At 47.2% G+C, this 20,760-nt stretch overlaps 2 protein-coding genes across 8 annotated transcripts in view; one reads left to right on the top strand and one right to left on the bottom strand.

The window, feature by feature from the left end:
- The window catches only part of EMILIN2 (elastin microfibril interfacer 2), a 60,412-nt gene extending 58,446 nt beyond the window's left edge, over window positions 1–1,966 (top strand). The window contains exon 8 of the mRNA XM_007974520.3: window positions 947–1,966. Within this exon, the coding sequence (XP_007972711.3) occupies window positions 947–1,284 (338 nt within the window). The 3' untranslated portion in view covers window positions 1,285–1,966. The remainder of the gene's footprint in view (window positions 1–946) is intronic.
- LPIN2 (lipin 2) overlaps window positions 1–20,760 on the bottom strand; it is a 127,361-nt gene that overhangs the window by 16,629 nt on the left and 89,972 nt on the right. For 6 of the 7 annotated variants that reach the window (XM_073006440.1, XM_007974517.3, XM_073006441.1 and 3 more), the window contains exons 9-20: window positions 19,081–19,268; window positions 16,897–16,990; window positions 16,425–16,494; window positions 15,544–15,633; window positions 14,535–14,617; window positions 13,032–13,176; window positions 12,200–12,348; window positions 11,577–11,663; window positions 9,880–10,032; window positions 9,383–9,497; window positions 8,629–8,732; window positions 4,848–8,286 (exon numbers count right to left, since the gene is read on the bottom strand). In XM_073006440.1, the coding sequence (XP_072862541.1) occupies window positions 8,142–8,286; window positions 8,629–8,732; window positions 9,383–9,497; window positions 9,880–10,032; window positions 11,577–11,663; window positions 12,200–12,348; window positions 13,032–13,176; window positions 14,535–14,617; window positions 15,544–15,633; window positions 16,425–16,494; window positions 16,897–16,990; window positions 19,081–19,268 (1,423 nt within the window). In that variant the 3' untranslated portion in view covers window positions 4,848–8,141. Of the gene's footprint in view, window positions 1–4,847; window positions 8,287–8,628; window positions 8,733–9,382; window positions 9,498–9,879; window positions 10,033–11,576; window positions 11,664–12,199; window positions 12,349–13,031; window positions 13,177–14,534; window positions 14,618–15,543; window positions 15,634–16,424; window positions 16,495–16,896; window positions 16,991–19,080; window positions 19,269–20,760 lie in introns of those variants that run through there. The other variant, XM_073006442.1, reaches the window with a different exon arrangement.

Below are 20,760 nucleotides of genomic sequence, written 5' to 3' on the forward strand. Positions count from 1 at the left end.
CGCAACCTCCGCCACGTGGATTTAAGGGATTCTCATGCCTCAGCCTCCCGAGTAGTTGGGACTACAGGTGCACACCACCATGCCCGTCTAAATATTTTTTGTATTTTTAGTAGAGATGGGTTACCCATATTGGCCAGGCTGGTCTCAAACTCCTGACCTCAGGTGATCTGCCCACCTTGGCCTCCCAAAGTGCTGGGATTCCCACAGGCGTGAGCCACCACAAATGCACAGTACCACTCTTTTTAGCTCCTGGGCCCTCTGTTTTTTGTCCACTCTTGGCTTGTGGTCAGTGGCAAGGTCTGGTGTCCACTGCGGAGCCCGTGAGTGATGGCCATTCCTGCCAGCATTTGGTGTTGGCACTGACTCTCCCAGCTGTGGGGTCACCTACAGCTGCTTCTGCTTAGCAAACAGTGACATGTACAGATCTTTCCACCTTCCTCACCTTCGGCCACCACTTCCTTTCCCACCCCAGGCCCAGAATGTGTGGGTCATGGGCTAAGTATCAGTGCTCACTCTGGCCATTGCCCAGCGCGGGGAGAATGGGCCTCTTACAGGAAGAGCCTGGCACGGCCCTGGGCTTACATGGTGCTGTGTCTGCCTCTCCCTGGGTTGATGGCAAGCTTCGTTTTCATTGGCCCTGCCTCATGGGTATTCTGCCCAGCAGCCAAGCTTTGAGGCTGACTTTAGCCCTTAGGTGCTTCTAATAAGGGAGAAATGCTCCAAGAGGCATTCTTAGGTCTGTGGCAAAAAGTGGTATGGGCTAAGGTGGCCTCTGCATCGCTGGTAAGCTGTAGGGGACGAGCATAAAAAGCAGCTGAGGTGGGCAGCCGGCTGCCATGGGAAGACAGAGATGGCTGGTCTCCCAGGCCCAGGTTAGTCACGGGGGGGCCACTTACTGCCATGGCAAGGGCTGTGACAACAGCAGGGTTTGCCTTTCTCCCCGCAGGCGTCTTCACGGCTCCTTACGATGGGCGCTACCTGATCACAGCCACCCTCACCCCCGAGAGAGACGCCTATGTGGAAGCAGTGCTATCGGTCTCCAACGCCAGCGTGGCCCAGCTGCACACCGCTGGGTACAGGAGAGAGTTCCTGGAATACCACCGCCCACCAGGGGCTTTGCACACCTGCGGGGGCCCGGGGGCATTCCACCTCATCGTGCACTTGAAGGCGGGAGATGCAGTCAACGTCGTGGTGACTGGGGGCAAGTTGGCTCACACAGACTTTGATGAAATGTACTCCACATTTAGTGGGGTTTTCTTATATCCTTTCCTTTCCCACCTCTAAGGTGGCTGGGGAGGGGTCAGGGGAAAGATAGTTGTAAAAACTCTAAAGCTTTAATATATTCAGTTTTGTATGTAATGGAAGCACGGGGCTAGAGTTTTTCGCATATGTCCCACCACCTGTCCCTAACATAAAGGCCTTCCCTCGCTGTTGAGGCCACCATGCCTTATTGCATCCAGCCAGGCTGCGAAGAGTGAGGCACATGGTGAATGTGGCCACTGACTTTTCTGTCACTCTAACTGGACAACCGGAAGACTTGGAAAGGCCTCCACCTGTATCTACACTCTGAGGGCCCTGGACTGGGTCTGAGCTTGCCACAGAGGCTCCGTCTGACTGTGGGCTGGGAGGAGGGAGGCAGGGGAGAGCTGGTCACTCTGGCTGGTCTTTACTGCAGGGCAGCTCTGTGGCCAGCTGTCTGTCTTTACACTGCACGCAGAAGTTGAAACACTGAAGTGCCGAAGTGGCCCGTGCCACCGCACAGAGACCCTGACTTTAGTTTGGGCTGTTCCGCGCTTGGTTCACCATTGCTGCCTGGGACTTACCTGCTCACCGGGGCCTTGGCCCAGCTGCAAATGGGGATACGCTAGAGACTGTTCCCAAAGCTTGTCAGGCTCCTTAAATGACATGTACAATTTAAGTGCAAAGACAGGGAGTGTCAATAAAGATATAAAGCCATTTCCAGTTACTTTTGTTAAGTGTGGTGCCTTACAGATCAGGAGTTGTTGATAAAAAGCAAACTGTAGAAATTTGTTGTTTCAAAAAGGGGCTACAGAAAGTAATCCTGAATAACATTAATCTCAGCTACAAAACTGTTACCCCTTCGCATCCAAGCTGTACACTTGGGTTTTGTTTCTGGCTTGTGAAGATGGACCAGATGTGCACAGAGGTCAAGGCCCCATGTGATCTGCAGCTGGAGCGGCTCCTCTGGGGATGCTGCACTCAGACCCCACAGCAGCTGTCCAGGCTAAAGGAATCCCTGCTGCTTCACTGCACTACTCTCTAGCAGCCACAGGTCGCCCAGTGCTCGGGTTTCGAAGCAGCAGGAGGCTCAACCTAACGCTGGCCACACGCTGACAGCTGAGCCCATCTGAGAACACGGCATCGTCACACAGCGAGACGCCTCCACTGAGGGGAGGCCCGGGAGTATTAATCTGTCACCAGTCGCCACGGAGACCTCTCAGCACCCTCAGTTCAAGGTAGTCTCTGTGGATCAGGATGGTAAAACCTACTGGTTAATCAAGTCCCCCTGGGGAAAGGTTTGGACAGTAGAAACAAGAGCTGCAGTTTCCTTGGCCCAGAAGATGATCTTACGCTGTAAAAAAATGCTTTAAGAACTGTTTGTAAAGTGGCCACTGGACACTTCAGAGTTCCTATTTATTCCCCCAGCCACAGCTAGGTAAGATATGAGCAAGAACTAAAGATTTGCCATTTTACTATTTAAAATTTGGATCTCTTTGTCCAGGAGCAGGAGGCAGAATGGCATCTCACCCCGTTACCACAGCTGGGGAACTGGCTCAAGGGAGCTGTCAGAGTATCCTTGGCTGTCCTAGGAATGACTCATGGAAAAAGCCCCAGTGTAGCAGTGTCTTCAGGACAACCCAGCCGGCACGCGCCATCGCCCTCTCCCCTCACGCTCCTTTTGAAAAGACCGCACCCGGCGCCCAAGGGGACGTGCTCAAGAGCTGCAGGGGCAGGGCCCAGGCAGAAGGTGGGTGATGACTACCTGCTGCTTTCCCTACTCCGCAGATGGGTCTGGAACATCGGGTGAAACCCAGTCCTCCTGTCAGTGCGTCTCGACTCACCAACAAAGGTGAATCTCAGCTCTGTGTATTCAAGACAGGCAAAACAGAATACGCCTCATTATGGCTGGAGCCTGCCTCTACTTTGAGATAAAGCAGGATGACAGCTGGATCCTGGCCCACTTAGGAGACGTCTTTAGAAAGGGAAAGGCTGTCTTTTTGTACAGGCAGCAGAACAAGGTCAGCTGAGCTTAAGGCTGTGGGGTTTGGAGCAGCCCTTCAGGTCATCACCCCTGAAGTAGCATGCCTGGGAGCCAGAGGCATACCAAACCCTGAGATCATCAGGAACAAGTTCACTACTTTTTTTTTTTCTTTTGAGATGGGGTCTCACTCTGTTGCCCAGGCTGGAGTGCAGTGGCATGATCTCAGCTCACTGCAACCTCTGCCTCCTGGATTCAAGCAATTCTCCTACCTCAGCCTCCCGAGTAGTCGGGACTACAGATGCATGCCGCCACGCTCGGTTAATTTTTTGTATTTTAGCAGAGACGGGGTTTCACCGTGTTGCCCAGGCTGATTGCGAACTCCTGAGCTCAGGCAATCCGTCCACCTCGGCCTCCCAAAGTGCTGGGATTACAGGTGTGAGCCACCACGCCCAGCCAAGTTCACAACTTCTGATACCAAGTTGTTGCTGAGAAAAGGTCAGGACACTTAGAGAAGGACTGTGACATCCCTTCCTCACCTCCAGGTAACACTAACAAATGGCTTCATATACATGATTAAAAACAAAATGGTATCGTCAATAAATGCAGACCTTAAACTGCATTTGAAATTACTTCCTGGTTGGCATGTTAATCTAGCTTTCCCAGATGACTAATTTTCTCACAATTTATGTATTTGCAGCCTGACAGGGAGTATTTGTGATTGGAGTCACTGAAGCTCATGCCTGTAGCTTGGAAACCCAGCTTTGCACATATCCACACCACAGCCCCTTTCCAAACATCAATGTGTATTTTCCTTATGCCATCCTATAAACGGGAAGGAAAAGGGAAGGACACACGCCAACTCTAGTGGGTGCAAGGCACAACAGAAAGAAGCCACACGCAGGCACATCCTCAGAGCTCAGGGATGCAAAGTCCACTGCCCCCCTGAAGCTGCTCTGGGTAGAGACCATTTCCTTTGTAACCAATTTCCCTGAGCTCTTCTTTTGTGTTCCTAAAGACCCATGGTCGCCATCACGTCATGGCGAGGAGGCATGAAATGCAAAACGCTTCCATCCTGAACACACGCTCCTGTCGAGGGCCTTTGGGATGCAGGGTTCAGCATATGCTGCATCTGGTAAGGGCCCAGCAATCTGAGAGGACAAAAGGTCAGTATTTAAATAATAGATGAGATGTGGTTTTGATCAAAGTTCCCTCTGACTCTGTGATGGAAACATCAGGATTGATTGCTAAATTGTATCCACCCTGAGGAATGGTGTAAGGAAAGGTGGGGTGTCCAGGGGCCCTGGACAGGACTCCCAGGGAATTCAAGGGCTTAGGGATAGGAGGTAAACACAGCCTCCTGGACAGCCGCGAGACCACAGCACAAGTCACATAGGATGGGTCATTTCCTGGCAGAAGGTACAAAGCAAGAGGTTAGTTCCTGGGGGTGTAGCTGTACTTCTGGAGCCAGGTTTTAAGAATAAGCAACAAAAAGGAGCTCCTCCTGTAGACAAATTTAAGTGTCAGCAAAGATCAAGATACTAATTTATGGAAATTACCAATTTCTGGCAAGAATCTAAAAAGATGGTTTCAATGTCCCCTGAAGAAAAGAGCCCAATACATTCAGTGTATGTATGTTCGTTTATTGTTGTAACATTTTGTTTTGAACATCAAACACTGCACCAAAATATGAGCCATTCATCTTGCGACAATTGCTTTACTGTAACTAAGAGTACTGTACTGATGTTTACAATTAACTTTGGACAACTTAAAACTTATTAGTGATGTTGCTGTCTAATAATCAAATACTTCATCATAGGCTGAACATAATTATTAAAAGAGCAAAGTTTCCCCTCCCTTTCTTTCTTTCAAACAAAACCAAAAGAGTAGTTTTCACCTGGAAGGAGCACTTACTTCAGGAAAAGACTCAATTTTTAACCAATTTTATTAAACCCCGGAAGCTCAAAACCATGGGAAAACATAGGATGATAAAGATGAAACTCCCTGGAAGTCCGTTTTTGCCAATTTGCAAAAAGTGACAGAACATCTTCTGTTTGTTCTTTAAAGGGTTGGCCTGCACCCCCAGTGCCAACTGTGGAAGGGCTGTGTGCAGGCCCCAGTCGCAGGGGCTATTCAGGGCCAGCACTTCCCAGTCATCCTATCTCCTGTGTCCCTCGCTTGTTCTGTGACTTTGAGCAGCTTTCATTTTAGGACATCCCATTTTTAAGTTTTTTCTTTTTCCAGCTGAAAACTATGCAGATGTTTTTAGACAGAGCAAAACGCAACACAGCACCCAAACATGGAGGCAGCCTGCATGCTCCAGGTCTACACGAGCACCTCACAGCCGGACAAGAGGCAGACAGCAACTCACACAGGACGAGCCTCAGCACACAGACAGCAAAGCAGATACGAGACTTAGACTGAACTGCAAAGAGGGAAAGGGCCACTTCACCAAGGGAGTAACTGAGAGAATAATGACTTAAGAGCCCAATCTGCCTGCCATCTCCCTGAGCTGTCACCCGTCACTGAAGATAGCGCGAGGGTGATGCTTCAACTCACCATCCTAAGGGTTTGTGTACAAACACACTCGAGGGCATCTCTTTCACAGAAAGAACAAATGGCATTTGTACCAAATGGCAATGGATTTTCAGCACAAACTTAATACTTTCCTAACACTACAGCAATAGTAATCATGTACTTTCAGCAAGAAGGACTCCTTTAAACAAGGAAAAAGACTCACATTAATTAGCCTATGTACCCACTGGATCAATCTGTGTAGCAACAAAGTCTAGTGCTAGCAGACACAGGGACAGAGGGACCAGCTACCCTCAACACAGGGCCAGGAGAGCCGGGTCCTAGACTGAACCCGCTAAGAAGGCCCATGTGTCCAAAGAGAAGAGCTGTCAAGAAAAACTAGTCAAAAACTCTTTAAAGGACAACCTAAAAAGGATTAAAGATGTATATGGATTTTTCAGTACCATACATATGCAAAGAAGTCCTACTATAAGCTCAGTTAAGCACATAAAGCTCTCATTCTTCCTCTAAATAGAAGGCAGTCAAGAGGACACACAGATGGCAGCTATGAAATAAGGTGGCTGCATGGCTGCTGTACTAGAATTTTAATTCACAAACTGGGTAGAACTTCATATAAACAGAACCCAGGATCCCTAACCTACTGTACATAAATAAACTCATTAAACAAATAGTCCTGGTGAACTATTTAAACTGGGGGAAGCTTTGTATGGGAGAAGGCTCATGTGGTCCCTTCTCTGGGAACATGAGCCTTCCTAGGTTTTGCCACTGAGAACTGTGTTTAGGGGATTTCAACACTGTCTCTGCATCCAACAGCACTAGGAAAAATGGCTGAAATCAGTCAGGGACTTTCAACTCTCCAATCTGGAAAAATATCCACCCCTATTTTCTCTATCTCTAGATCAGCATTATTTTAGGTGAAGCAAATAAAACATGTAGAGGTTCCACTAGAACAGCAGGGGCATGAAGAGTTGGCCATGAGACCACCCCGAGCACCAAGCCTGGATCTGCAGATCCCTCTCTGCTCAGGAACCACCATGTCCTGTGTTCCTGCCCATGGAGACCAAGACCTGGGGTTGGTTCTGGGCTCCTGCCAGTTCTCTCAATGTTAACAGTGCAGCTCTGTCAACACTCAGCGTACCAAAAGCTCTGGAGCAGCTTATGGCACACCTTTCCCTGGTGCCATCTCTTCAGATGTGATGTGAGCTCATTACAACCACATCAGTAAATGGAGCTACCATGTATATTTTAGTGAAAATACACAGGCACCCGTGTCCCCATGGGGTGTCTCAGGGCTGGGCTGGGGACACTGCTCGGGGTCAGTCTGCTCCATAGGAGCTCCAAGATCCCTCTTTGACATGGTTTTCATGGGCCCGATTACGGGGTGTGATTCCAAAAGCCAAAGTCACACACTGCTAGCCAGTGCCTTTAAGCAGCTTCACTGTGCTTCCCTGACAAATCTGAATCACAGAATTTTAGAAGTCCTGTCCCAAAGCAAGACGTTTTTCAAAGGCCCACACCAGGCAGCAAGCAGAGGGATCCAGCGCTCTTCCCAGGACCCACTCAACTGCCTATCTGCATTTCTGAGGTCTCCTAAAAGCAGAGTTGTTTGGTGGGGTGGCGGGTGAGGGGGAGTTTGGTTTTCCTTAAGACCCACCTTCCCACTTTTATTACAGACATCAAATATATACCTGTGAGACGTGTTCTTCTGGTGAGGTCTAAGAAATAACTTAAAGGGCTCGTGGAGTCATCACAGATGAGAGGAGGATGCTCTGTGGGGATCTTTCCCCAAAGAGGGCCAGGTTTATGGGACTGGGCTCAGTGGCTCTGGTGCATGGGCCCTATGGGGGGTGGGGGTCCTGCCCAACTTGGTCCACTGCAACAGCTGACTTCAGTGTAGCAGGAAATGAGGCGCCCAGAGAAGAAACGTGCACAGGCAGCTTCAGCCAGCATCACTGACTGGGCCTGCAGCAGTTCAGGGACCCTGACAGCCCCAGTTAGAGAAGCCACCTCAACTGCCCAGTGGGAACTATAACACTGCCCTGTGTGCAGTGGTTTGGTCCACTCTTTAGCTGCTTTTTTCTTCCTTTAAAATGATGCAATGGAAGTAGCCCCTAGCTCACGGCAGGAAACGTGTGCAACCCACGGAGGAGGGATCCCAGGCCTCCAGCCCCAGCCCAGTTCCTCCCTTCTCCTTCCAGGAGCTCAGCTGCAGACCTGCCGAGCCTCAGCAGCCAGCCTGGGAAGGCAAAGGAGGGTGGTGGGACCAGCTCCAGGAGCGCCTGTCCCCGCTGGGGAAGGCTGGTATCCGAGGTCAGCAGAAGAGCCAGCCGCCTTCCCTTGCTGTGGGGAGGGGGACCGAGCCCTGCCCACCCACTGAGGTGCCGCCTCAGGACAGGTCATCCAGGTCCACTTCAGGGATCGGGTCTCGCCAGTAGCAGAAGGAGCTGAACTCCGGGCAGGGAAAAGCGGAATTCTGCTCCTTACTGAGAAGGGGGAACACATGCTCCACAAGCTCACTCAGCCTGTGATACCTAAGAGAAGGGTTGGGGAAGAGGCACAGGCTATCACTTCAAGATCGGTCAAAGGCACAAGATGGGGGGGGCTGTGAAGCTGTCACTCAGATCGCTCAGACGGGCAGGTTCAGAGGCAGGCCCCAGTCCCACCCCAGGGCTCAAACTCCCTCTTACAAGTCTAGGAGAACCAGGGACCCCTCGAACAGATATTGTGAAAGAGAGATACCCACAGAGATGTAGCAATCCTTTGATCAGGGCCTGATCTTAAGGATCGATCGGGGGGAAAGGGACAGGGTCTGTCTGTCCCCAGTTGTACCCCTGGCTGCAGGGCGCTGGGCTGAGAGCTGAGAATGTACTTACGATGACTTGTTTCCTTTGGTTCTTTCTTGTATTAATTCACCCTTGGGGTTCACGGTGAATATTCTGCAGTCTGGAACTCCAACTTGTGTGTAGGCATAGACATCCTGCAGAAGAAAACAGCAAGCGGGTGACGCCAGGGAGCATTCAGGAGGTGCTTCTCAGGCTCCTTGTGAGCCAGCAGTGCTGCACACACAGACCCCACAGAAAACATGGGGAGGCGGCTCAGTGCCGTTGCCACCGAAACTGAGCTTTAGACAAACATAAACTACAGAGTGGTGCTTGGAGAGTCAGATAACTTGGGCAGCCACACCTTGGCCACAGAGGCCAGGGGCCCTGGTGCAGAAGAGGCCAGGGAAGCCACATCTGCTCACCTGAGGCCCGATGGCCCTGCGGAAGGTAGGCAGGTTGGGAAGTGCTAGCAAAGGGCCGGCACTGACCTGGCTCTGGGGTGATCCAAGGACGCAGCTTAGAACTGCTTAGAAGAGGAGCCGGAGCTGCCTAAGGATATGGAATGGCAGCCGCAGAAATGATGGAAAAGCATCCTTCGTATAAATTCTGGGGCAGATCTGCACCTACAGGACCTCCCCAGTTGCTATAGATATTTGGAACAGGTCAAGTGAAAACTGAGCCAGCAGAACAGACATGTCATTTTGCTTACAAAACTGCTTTGAGAATTGGGAGGTGGCTATGCCCCACAAAGTACATCCCTCTGAATTTCACCCGTATCAGAACTCAGAGCCCAGGCGATACTCACATTTGGACGGTTTCCAAAGGCAGCATAGAAGGGCTGCTTGGACGGGGCAAACAGATTCTTGATATCATTTAGACACTCAATTTTGAACTTCTCTGGTTTCTTTTCTATCACTTCTCTAAGAAAAAAATACAAACACAATCACCAATCTCAAAATGGTCGTTTTTCCCCAGTGAGTGGTCCTAAAAAAAATTTTAGTGCTCACAACCACCCAATGTCTTCAATCCTTTGTAACTGGAATCTTTCCTTCTCCTTATTCGCCAGTCTAATAACTCTGAAAATTTGAGTGGAAGTTTAGGGAAGGAGAAAACTTGACAGTTCCTAGACCCTTTCTTCACCAGGCCCACCACATGGCAGGTGAGCAGTTATGTGGTAGGACACCACCAGGAACCAAAGAACTGGGAGAGGCCTGGCAGCTCCAACATCTGACGTCTGTTCCCACACATCCCCCCACCTTGGGCCCAGCATGTGGGGCAGCAAGTTGCCTGCCGGAAAGGTACCTGTGGAAGGCGGAGAACAAACTGCTGGGGGAGAGCATCAGGGGGCCCCGGGGCAAGATCGTGCCCTTGTCATTGACCCAGTGCAGGTAGCCACGGGTCATGTCGGCCATGCCAATGGCACGGGCCGAGCAGTACAGAAACTTGTAGCCGTTCCTGAAAGAAAATACACCCTGTTAGCCCACATGTTCTGGTTAAGAGGAAAAACAAAAAACCCTGATACTTTTCTTTTTCTTTTTTTTTGGTCTCACTCTGTTACCCAGGTTGGAGTGCTGTGGTGCCATCTCGGCTCACTGCAAGCTCCGCCTCTCGGATTCAAGCAATTCTCCTGCCTCAGCCTCCCAAGTATCTGGGATTACAGGCATGTGACACCATGCCCGGCTAACGTTTATATTTATTAGTAGATACAGGATTTCACCATGTTGGCTAAGTTGGTCTTGAGCTCCTAACCTCAGGTGATCTGCCCACCTCAGCCTCCCAAAGTGTTGGGATTACAGGTGTGAGCCACCACGCCCGGCCCACACTTTTCTTTTAAAAGATCCAAATAAAGTTCCTCTCGTTTACTGTGAAAACCAAATTCTCAAATTTAGTAGGAAACTGCTTAGGATTATAGAGGTTTCACCTTTCCATGGAAAACGTGGGGAAAAAAATGGATGTACAGGCAACTAAGGATTATGTTAAATTTCTAAGTACTGATATAAAATGTTTGGCATCTAGTCCATGAAAGCCAGATTAGAGGACAGAAAAAACCTTGGACTATCTTTAAATTACACACTGTAAAGAAAAAATACAGGGGATCTTATTTATAAAGGCAATGTGCAAGATGCAAACCACTCCATCAGACAAGAAGCAAAATTATACCCAGGTAACTGACATACTCGTAATTTTCCTATTATGGCATTCTCAACTAATGCTGAAGACACTGAGATTCTTCAGATCAATGTAATATATGTATTAGGAACCCACAAAGGCCATGGCACTGCTATCTTCCCCGCAAAGGGTGCCACGAGAGAGCAGCCCATGCGAGAACTATTTCCCCCTTGCATGCGTGCACTATCTACTCAAAGAAATACAATTTTAAGGCTGGGTGCGGTAGCTCATGCCTGTAATCCCAGCACTTTGGGAGGCCGAAGCAGGGGTATCACCTGAGGTTAGGAGTTCGAGACCAGCCTGACCAACATGATGAAACCCCGTCCGCACTAATACAAAATTACGTGCCTGTAATCCCAGCTACTCGGGAGACTGAGGCAGGAGAATCACTTGAACCCGGGAGGCAGAGATTGCGGTGAGCCAAGGTCACACCGTTGCACTTCAGCCTGGGTGACAAGGGCAAAACTCCATCTCAAAAAAAAGAAATACAATTTTAAAATACCCAGAAAATAAACCAAAAATGAAAATCAGCTATCTTGTTAAATTCTAGCTAAAAAAATAACTATTGTTCTAGTTATAGATGTAGGCAGTGCCTGAAACACAGCACCATGAGAATTAACTGAGATGACACAGGTAAGACACATGGTTCGATGTCAATGCCAGGTGCACACGGCTCCCACACCATCAACAGGAAAGGAGTGAGGAAGACGGGAATGCTTCAGCATAAACACATGACCTGTGTGGACTGAAGACTTACACCATTGTTCTATTGTTCTTAAAGCAAGCTTCCAGCTCACCAGAGCGAGTTAACATGTGGGGAGGGTACCTACTCATTGATGGAATGGTAGAGCTTTGCTATACCCTGGTGAGTCCAGTCTTTGCCCAGCTGTGGGAGAATCTGTCCCAAAGCATCCGACCTAAGACGACAGTAGAAACAGGAAAAAGGTATCAGGAATCAAACACATACAGTGTTTTCCTATTTGGTTGACTATCAGCTGCCAATAACTAATTGGTGGCGGGACACTCTTGAAAGGGGTTTAATCACAGCTTCAAGCAACTGCAAGGCCATCCCATGCAAGTGCACCCACCGAGGTGCTTCTGAAAGCAGAGTCTCATGAGAACCAGATGCGTGTGTTCGGAAGTAACTGACCACCACACATTCTCTTTTCCTCTACCCTAATGTCAAGGGGCTTGTTTTCATATCAGAATTGAAACCAAATAACTCAATCTTTCCCAAAGTGATTTCTGACATTTGTTATGCACCCTCACCATCTCCTCCATGCAAAAAAATGACCCCATGTGGACGATACTGGGGACGCCTCAGGGCACATGGCTTTTAAAATGCCTTGGCTGAGAGCTTGGAGCCCCAGGTGAGGAACTCCCCACCACGCACTGCCTGCCCTCCCTGAGCACAGGGCTGCTCCCGGCCACCCACCCAAAGGATTGAGCTTACTTGGTTATTGTCCCATCAATATCAGAAATGATGATCTTGTCATTCCAGTTCCACAGGTAAATGGTCCCTGCACAGCGACAGGTGCCTTGATACTGGGTTGTAATACTAAACACAACATCATTTGGGCCATCATGGAGCTTCAGTTTTGCCTTTTTGAAAAGCATAAGAATAAAGAAAATCAGCTGAAAACATACAGTTTGAAATGATTTAAAATTTTACAGAACAACAACTGGTGTCTCAGAATCCCAGCAAGAGGCAGGATGGTTTCCGTGGTGTTAGACACAGTCCACCCTGTGCCAGGCACAGCTAACAACACTGAGGGAGCCACTGCCTGAACAGTATTTTGGGGTTCCAAGGACTTCTCTGAACCTCCACAAAGCAAAAGGTCTACTACTCTTCTTCCATAACTGAGAATTACTGCTTTAGCACAGCCTGCTCTGGTCCCAGCAAGACCTTTTCATACCGAAAATGGGTCAAAGTCAGGGTGGGAAATAAGAGAGGAGAAATTGTGTCTAAAATGTCATTTCTCTATTGCTGTGGCTCCTAAGAGACAGTACCTGGCTCAGCGCTGGGTTAGCTGTGTACGACTGACTCTCAGAGATGGAGGAAGGAGGTCTGGGGTGGGTGGCAGGACCCAAGCCACAGGTCCCCCAGGTGGGCCTGATAGCTCTTGGGGGGTGGGGGTCGTGGTTCCACTACGGATAAGCATTGACACGACCATGCCGTGTGGCACGTATGCAGCTGGGGACAGGTGGACAGAAGAGGATGTGCATCAAATTAAACCGTTACTAAAATAAGTCCTACTGGACAACACGGATCACGCAAGACTCACGATCTGGTCTGAGGAGAGGCGGAGAGACTTCTTATATGAAGTTGTGCTGCCGTGGCTTGGGGGCTCTGTGGGGATGGGGTCCACTGTGATGGACTCTTCGAGCTCCTGTGACCCCTCATCACTCGAGGAGTCATTCTCGGCCGGCCTGTTCAACATTAGCCCAGTTACGGAAGAGGCAGCACGGCATTTTATTGATGAGAGCTTTTCATTTAGGATCATGAAAATAAAGATATCCTAAATCCTTTCTAGGAACGGGTAGAGTTATCCCTCCTGCCATTCTCCCGTATCCACAGCTCTTCGTGCATGAAATACTCATCTTGTTAACTGATAAGGCCACTTGCATAACTGGCAAGTACTTACTTTCTGACTGTGACCTGCTGTTTTCTGCTATGCCCAGTGAATGCTAGGTCTACTGACTCTTGTTGAAAAGGGTATGTATGTTTCACAAGGTACAAATTAAAGAAAACATAATCGTCTACAATGATTTAACAAAACTTGGGGCTGGGTGTGCGGTGCTTCACACCTATAATCCCAACATTTTGAGAGGCCTAGTTAGGAGGGCAGCTTGAGCCAGGAGTTTGAGACCATCCTGGGCAACATAGGGAGACCTAGTCTCTACGAAACATTTAAAAATTAGCCAGGGGTAGTGACACTTGCCTGTGGTCCTAACTACTTGGGAGGCTGAGGCAGGAGGATTGCTTGAGCCCAGGAGTTTGAGATCAGCCTGGGCAACATAGCAAGACCCTGTCTCTACAAAATACAAATGTAAAAATTAGCCAGGCATCGTGTCCCACGCCTGTAGTCCCAGCTGCTCAGGAGGCTGAGGCAGGAGGATCGCATGACCTGAGGTGCTATGATTACGCCATTGCATCCCAGCCTGAGTGACACAGTGAGACTCTAGAAAAAATCAAAAACTAGTAAGAAAAATTTTAGACACCCCTTAAAAGATACAGGATGGGGGCTGGTAAGGGGCAAGAAAATAAAACCTCAGCCTTAGACACTAAATGAGACAGGCAAGGGCTGGGAGAAGCAAGCACGCACCGGCCTGGGGGAGGTGGACAGGCAGAAGCAGGAACAGGGCGTATCGCGAGCAACTCCTCTCAGGGCTGCTCACCCTAACTGTCCAAAGAATGCTATTTCTTCCAGGAAATGAAATCCACCCAAGCCAACCTTCAGATTATTTTTTATGTCTCCCTTTGGCTCTGGATGGGATGCAGGGGAGCAGGGGCACCGGGGACAACACGGTTAAAACATTCCTCATAACCCGTTCCCATATGCTGATGCCACGGCTCCACAAGGAGGGAGGGTATTTATTTTTCTAAGCGGGTGATGTTTTTTAGAAAAGCAGTTGTCATCTGCTGAGTGGCACAAATATATCACATCATGTCATAACTGTATAAGATGTTCCCAAGAACTAAATAAGCTGCCAGAATCAACTTAGAAGTAATGGCCCTGCGAGGAGGGCCTGAGTGCTATGAGCTGGGCAGAGGACAGGGCACCCACCTGGCGCTGGCCGGCTCCTTGGAGCTGGATGGCAGGTCACTGGCTGGCGGTGCCTCAGATTTTCCCTCCTTGGATTCTGGCAGCTGTAACAGCAAGATGATAATGGCAACATGCAATTTTTTCCCTACAGATAAGCCAAGTGCATCAGCAGCCCTCTCTAGGAAAGAACACAACTGCTTTCTGAACCCACAACTTAAAAATGCTCAAAAACCAGACTTTCTCTACTCTGAGCCAAAGAATTAGAAACCTAAGACAGAAGTCATGTGCTTCTACGCAAATCACTGTCCCTACAGACCCAGAAGTAAAGCATTTTAAGAGCACCATTTCAAGTCACAAAACATAATACAAGCGACCCACACTTGTTAGGTCCCCAGCTTCCTTCTCCTCCTGGGAGTAACTCAGCATGTTCAGAAGGGACTGAAAGGCAGCCCCCATGCTGATGTGGACATGAACTTGGTTCAGGCATGACTTCCCTTCTGACATTTGAAAAACAGGTGAAAACTCCCTGAACCTTCTTTTTCAGAAGGTGTTGGGGAAAAAACTTGCTCTGCTGCCTGTTTAGTGTGGTTCTCTGGATGAATTTCCATTGAGACCTGGTGGGACAGATTCTAGTTATTTGTATCTGGAGCTGTGCAGGGGGACGACAATCTTCTGCTCCTATCTGATAGGTAATGCAGTGCAGTAGGAAGAGCACAGGCTCTGGAGTCAGACTCAAGGTCTTGCCCCAGCTCGTCTCTCACCAGTTACGTGACTTCGTGAAGCACCCACGTTTCCTTACCTGTGAAATGGCAACTCCAACATCTCTAGTGCTGAGCTACAGTAAAGGACCAAGGTAATGTATGCAAAGCACTTGGGACAGCACCTGCACGTCTTAAGTGCTCAAAAATGGAAACTGCTATATGGTAAGATCGCACTATACAGTCCACATTCCTGTGCCTGACAAAAAGGTTTTTTGAATAAATGAAAGATTCTTTCAGCCCATGGAAATGATGACCTCTAGGTCTGTTACCTGTTTGGTCATGCTTTCTCTCTTTCGCCAAAACCACCAGCGACCAGATTTCTTTGGCATCTTGTCTTTGACCCAGGACTCAACTGTGGCCTGAAAACAACCAAGCTGGGTTAGTCTGGGCAATCTATTGGCCACACAGCACCTACTTTCTATGCTAGCCTGAAGGACGGGGCCTTACTATGGAATGTGAGAACGTGAGCGATGCTCTCTCCACACCTCCCAGACACGTCTAGCGTTTTTAACGCCTCCGAGAGACACAGCCTGTCCTACTTTCATGGCAGCACAGCTTTGTGACAGCTCTGTGGCATGAGACCACGTGGTCTGCTATGTAGGACCTTAGGGGCTGACAGGTGGGCAAATCTAATTTATCTATCTTTGGAAAATGTGGTCCTCATGAGTTAAGAGGACCAACTAGGCTGATGATGTCTTCTTGGTGGACAGATTAAAAACCAATTGTGAATTTGTATATAACAGGTATGTTAGCCACCATCTGCCCTAACCACACTGATGTCAAGCTTCTCTTGGCTACATCACCTTCTTCTTGCTGCTTCTTCCCATATTAATGGGAGAAAACATTTTTTTCATTCATGTCCATATTTAACTTATGATTAGTAAAATCTCTCAACTTTTACAGACCATCAGAAACTAGTATTTATATCTACTAAAAATGAAATAAAGAAGTGGCAGCTCTGCTAATTTCCTAGAGTTTCAGCATGAGATATTTTGAGTGGGTACATATAACTTTGATCTTTTATATTAAATATTAAGCTCAAGTAAAACTTTGACTAGTACCCAGGTCAGAAATATGCACATATGGATTTGTGTAAGTACTGGACACAGTGGATGCTTTCAGAAAGGCAGCAGATGGTGGATCGCCTCACCTTAGGCAAGCTCTTCTGGAATACTTGCAAGCTAAGGATCATGGGAGCTGCCAAAGCCCAGTTATAGTAACTGTGAGAAACAAAAATTGTGCAAAACCATTACATAGTGAAAGTGAGCAAGAGAGAAGGGGAGGGAATGGGGAAGGGAGAGAGGAGAGAAGTGACATACAAAATTGCTCATTCTTTTCAATAAAGATGATCAGCTAAATTTTTTGTCACATGAATCACAGCTTCAAGCACAACTTCTCTGAACAGAAAAGCTGTAAAATCTATCAAACAGAGTAACATTTCAATGCTTCATTTAAAAATAAAATTGAAGCTTTACTTTCACTTCAAAGTCATTGCCCAGTGGCTAATTTATATGAGATGACAAGTTTTGTAAGAAGGAAAACTTTGATAAGTAACAGTTAAAAATGGCGCTTGTAAAAAAACAGCAAGAGTATTTAACAATTATAAAAGCTGGAGTATTTACCGATTATATATCCTTATTACAAGGTTAGGATTGTCTATAAGTCCAGGGTTTTCTGCAAATTCGTGATAAGTAATGATATGCTCCATGAATTTTTCTGCAATGTAAAATAATAATCAATTTGGTTAGAGATTATATAAATCCCTATGAGATTATTATAATACTCTGTGCACTGCAGAAATTGCAGGCTAAAATCATCTTTCTAAAAAAACTAATTTTTGAATATTCATCAAAAGCAAAATGTCAAATGCTTTTTTCCCCCCAGGACAAGAAAGAACACTTCTTTTCTATTCTCCTTTTCCACTGTCTCCCAGTGAAAACAAACTAGTAAAATGGGACACGCCAGAGACTTTCAAAAAAATACATACAGATGTGGCTAGAGAGGGATGGAAGACAAACACAGACAGACACACACACACACACACACGAAAACTCTAAGTTCTATTCTCAGAGGAAGAAACTTTACTGGCAGGCAACGGCATAACTGGGGAATAATCTTACAGCTTTAGCAAGCTACATTATATCAAAACATATCTTAAAATTGTTTGGGCCAGGCACAGTGGCTCATGCCTGTAATTCCAACACTTTGGGAGGCCAACGCAGGCCGATTACTTGAGGTCAGGAGTTACAGACTAGCCTGGCCAATATGGTGAAACCCCATCTCTACTAAAAATACAAAAATTAGCCAGGTGTGGTGGCGCAAACCTGTAATTCCAGCTACTCGAGAGGCTGAGGCAGGCATGACAATCGCTTGAACCCAGGAGCTGGAGGTTGCAGTGAGCTGAGATGGTGCCACTGCACTCCAGCCTGGGTGACAGAGCAAGGCTCTGTCTTAAATAATAAAAACAACAACAACAACAAAACACGTATCTTACGATTGCTTGGAGAATTAAAAACAAACAAACAAACAAACCCTAGAATTTGGCTCAAGGTCTGTGAAATAAATCCAGAGTTCTTACAGAGTGAATGAGGGCTTCCCATGAATTTTTGTACCCTGTGCCTAAACCTGTATTCTCTCAGATCTAGGCTAACAGAGACACTGCTCACTTGGATTGTTTCTCCAGGCAATGTGTGTATTACTTACCTTTACTTCCATTTCTGCCTCTGGAAACTCTACCAGACTAAGTCACCAATATTTAAAACAAAGGTGTAACTTTTATATTTTACATATTTTGTATTTCTCATTCCTTCACATATAATTTTTTAAACTGAACATTTGGGAGGATTACAAAAAGAATGTGACCTATTTAACTTTGTCCCTAGAATGAACCACAGGCCATATCACACTTTAAATTTCTTGCAAAATATAAAGCAAACAAACAATGGAGAGACAGAGAAGACACATAATGAGCTTCCTGTGACCCTGGAAAGGAAAGACTTCAGGAACACTTGGTCCTGAGCCTCTGGCCACACAGTCTGCCACATCATGCCTTCAGTTTCTCTAAGGGAAAGGGAAGACAAAAGATGACAGTAGTCATGGAAAGAAAATATTTCCTTAGAGGAAAATCAAACAGGGGCCACAGGCCAAACTGAGAAATACTAAGAAGAGTTCAGTTCAAAAAGAAAGGTTAAAAAAAAAAATGCTGATGAATTGAGGACAGATGCACACGGCACTCAGCCCAGCCTAAACGCGTCCTGACATCTCTGATAAACTCCCTCTCGACTCCTGAGCAAGCTTTACTCTCGTGGGCCAACCCTCCAGCCTTATACAGGAAGTAATCCTCCTAATTTTTGCCAGAAAGACCCTTTACTCAGTGGACAATCAATTTTCTACAACTTCCGGGCCCTATATTCATGTCTAAGGCCCAGTGCTTTCCAGAAGGGCAGCTGGGCCCCACTCCCACAAATGTTTCAGTAACTTTACAGACGGGAAAACTGGTGTAGTGTGATGATCCCACCCTGACGGCTCAGAAAACAGGGCGGCCTGATAACTCCCAACATCTTAACTTGAAATTAGAGCCTTTAAGGGCACACTACCTCAAAGCCACCCCATAAACAGGTGTCAATTAAGACCTTAAATGAGGGTGTAAGGGTCTGATATTACAGAATATACCTGTTACCTGCACAAAATCACTAAAGAACTTACATATCCTGAAACGGCAGGATATTGCTTACACGGCAAGTTTTAACCAAGTGATGACCAGACTGCTCTCTGAAAGGAAGACAGGACACCAACACCCAACGTACCTTTTGAAATTTCTCCATTTTCACTGAGGCCCCCGCAAAGGGAGAGGGTAACGTCAGGCAAGTCCATGGCAGAATCTGAGAGGCACTCAGTGCCGCTATCTGCAGCTGCGCTTCCCACAGACTGTGGGGACTGGGAGCCGGAGAGTGTGTCAGACTCAGGCCACTGCCTGGAGCCGGGCTCCGATTCACTGGGCAGGGGATGGGGAAAAAGATCTGCATTATTACAACTCCCTGAATTCCTGGTTTACTGCATGGTTCTCTGGAGGCTCAAACCAAATAACACATCCCCTAAAAAGAACAGATGGACCTACAATCAGGCATAACTTTTCTTAGGTAGGGTTTAGAATTGTATCATAAATGACATTAAAGATAACCTAATATAGTACTAGTGAGAAAGTAACTGTGAATATAGTAAATATGTCACAAAATCACTACGGTCATTCACAATAATGCAAACATTTCAACTATGGCCTTTCTGATTTTTAATTAAAGGAGTAAAATAGTTGTAAGTATTTATTTACATTTCCATGATGAAAATGACAGGGTAATTAAGAAAATCTGATGCTTGGAAACCTTTGATCCTAACGTCCTAGAAAAAGCTGTGGCACTTTACACATCCTGTAGAAAATTACTGTAGTCCAAGGTTATATTCTTTAAAAACTAAGGCTTTCCTAAGTTCGCCTGTCACCTCACAAAGAAGGAAGGGGAAATTCAACGAGCAAATTCTCCAGGGGCAAGACCCACCCAGAAAAAGAAACGCAGTGAGAAATAAACTGGATATCCGTAACTGTCCTTCCAGGAGCTAAAGATGAGGTTCCTGAATATTTTCATTTTTCAAGATAAGGCACAGAAGCCAGGTTTCAGAAGGCGATCAAGGGAAACCTTATACAATGAAGTGCAAATATGAGAGCGAACAATCACGAACGGCACAGCATCTTAAGTCTCATGGTCACCAATGCTTACTACTCTATACCCTTTCAACAGGTATTTCAGCTCACATTTGAGATATTGAGAATTTTCAAATTCACTTATTTTATTCAAAAAGTCAGTATTTTTCATATTGATTTAAAAAAACAATGACCCAGCGGTTTACTCGCTCTTTCCAACAAATCTCATCTTCGAGCAGTAGGTGGCAGCAGACTACAGATATGTTATAACTAAACAGTTTCAAAAGCTGTTTTGCATTTGAATCAACAAAAAAAATTCAGGTTTTTGGATATTTTTTTCTCTTAATAGCAATGCACACTCACACCCACAAAATTGAGATTAACTGGACTGACAGAATGTTCTCACTGGAAACAGAAAATCAGCAGAACTGTTGTTATACTGGAGGTAAGGGGCAAGGGCCAACCCTTCCGTGTTCACCACACCTGTGTCCTCTTTCTCTGGGGCACACGGCAAGGCCCACCTGCAGTCAGGTGTGGCCACGTGAGCACATGACCAAGCCGTGAATAAGGGATACGTGGTGCCCCTCCCCAGGGGCCCTCTCCTATGCGATGCTCATTCCTTTCTCTGCTGCCCGTAAACTCTGGACTCTGAGACCCCATGGGGATGGGAGAGCCTCAAGGTGAAAGGCGCCTGTGTTCCTGAATCCCTATGGGCAAGGCCTCCCCTGAAACACCAACGCAGCACGTTCTCACAGGGGCAAGAAACAAAATTCCATCGCGGTAGGCCAACAAG

This window comes from Chlorocebus sabaeus, chromosome 18 (assembly GCF_047675955.1).
Source record: "Chlorocebus sabaeus isolate Y175 chromosome 18, mChlSab1.0.hap1, whole genome shotgun sequence".
NCBI lineage: Eukaryota > Metazoa > Chordata > Mammalia > Primates > Cercopithecidae > Chlorocebus > Chlorocebus sabaeus.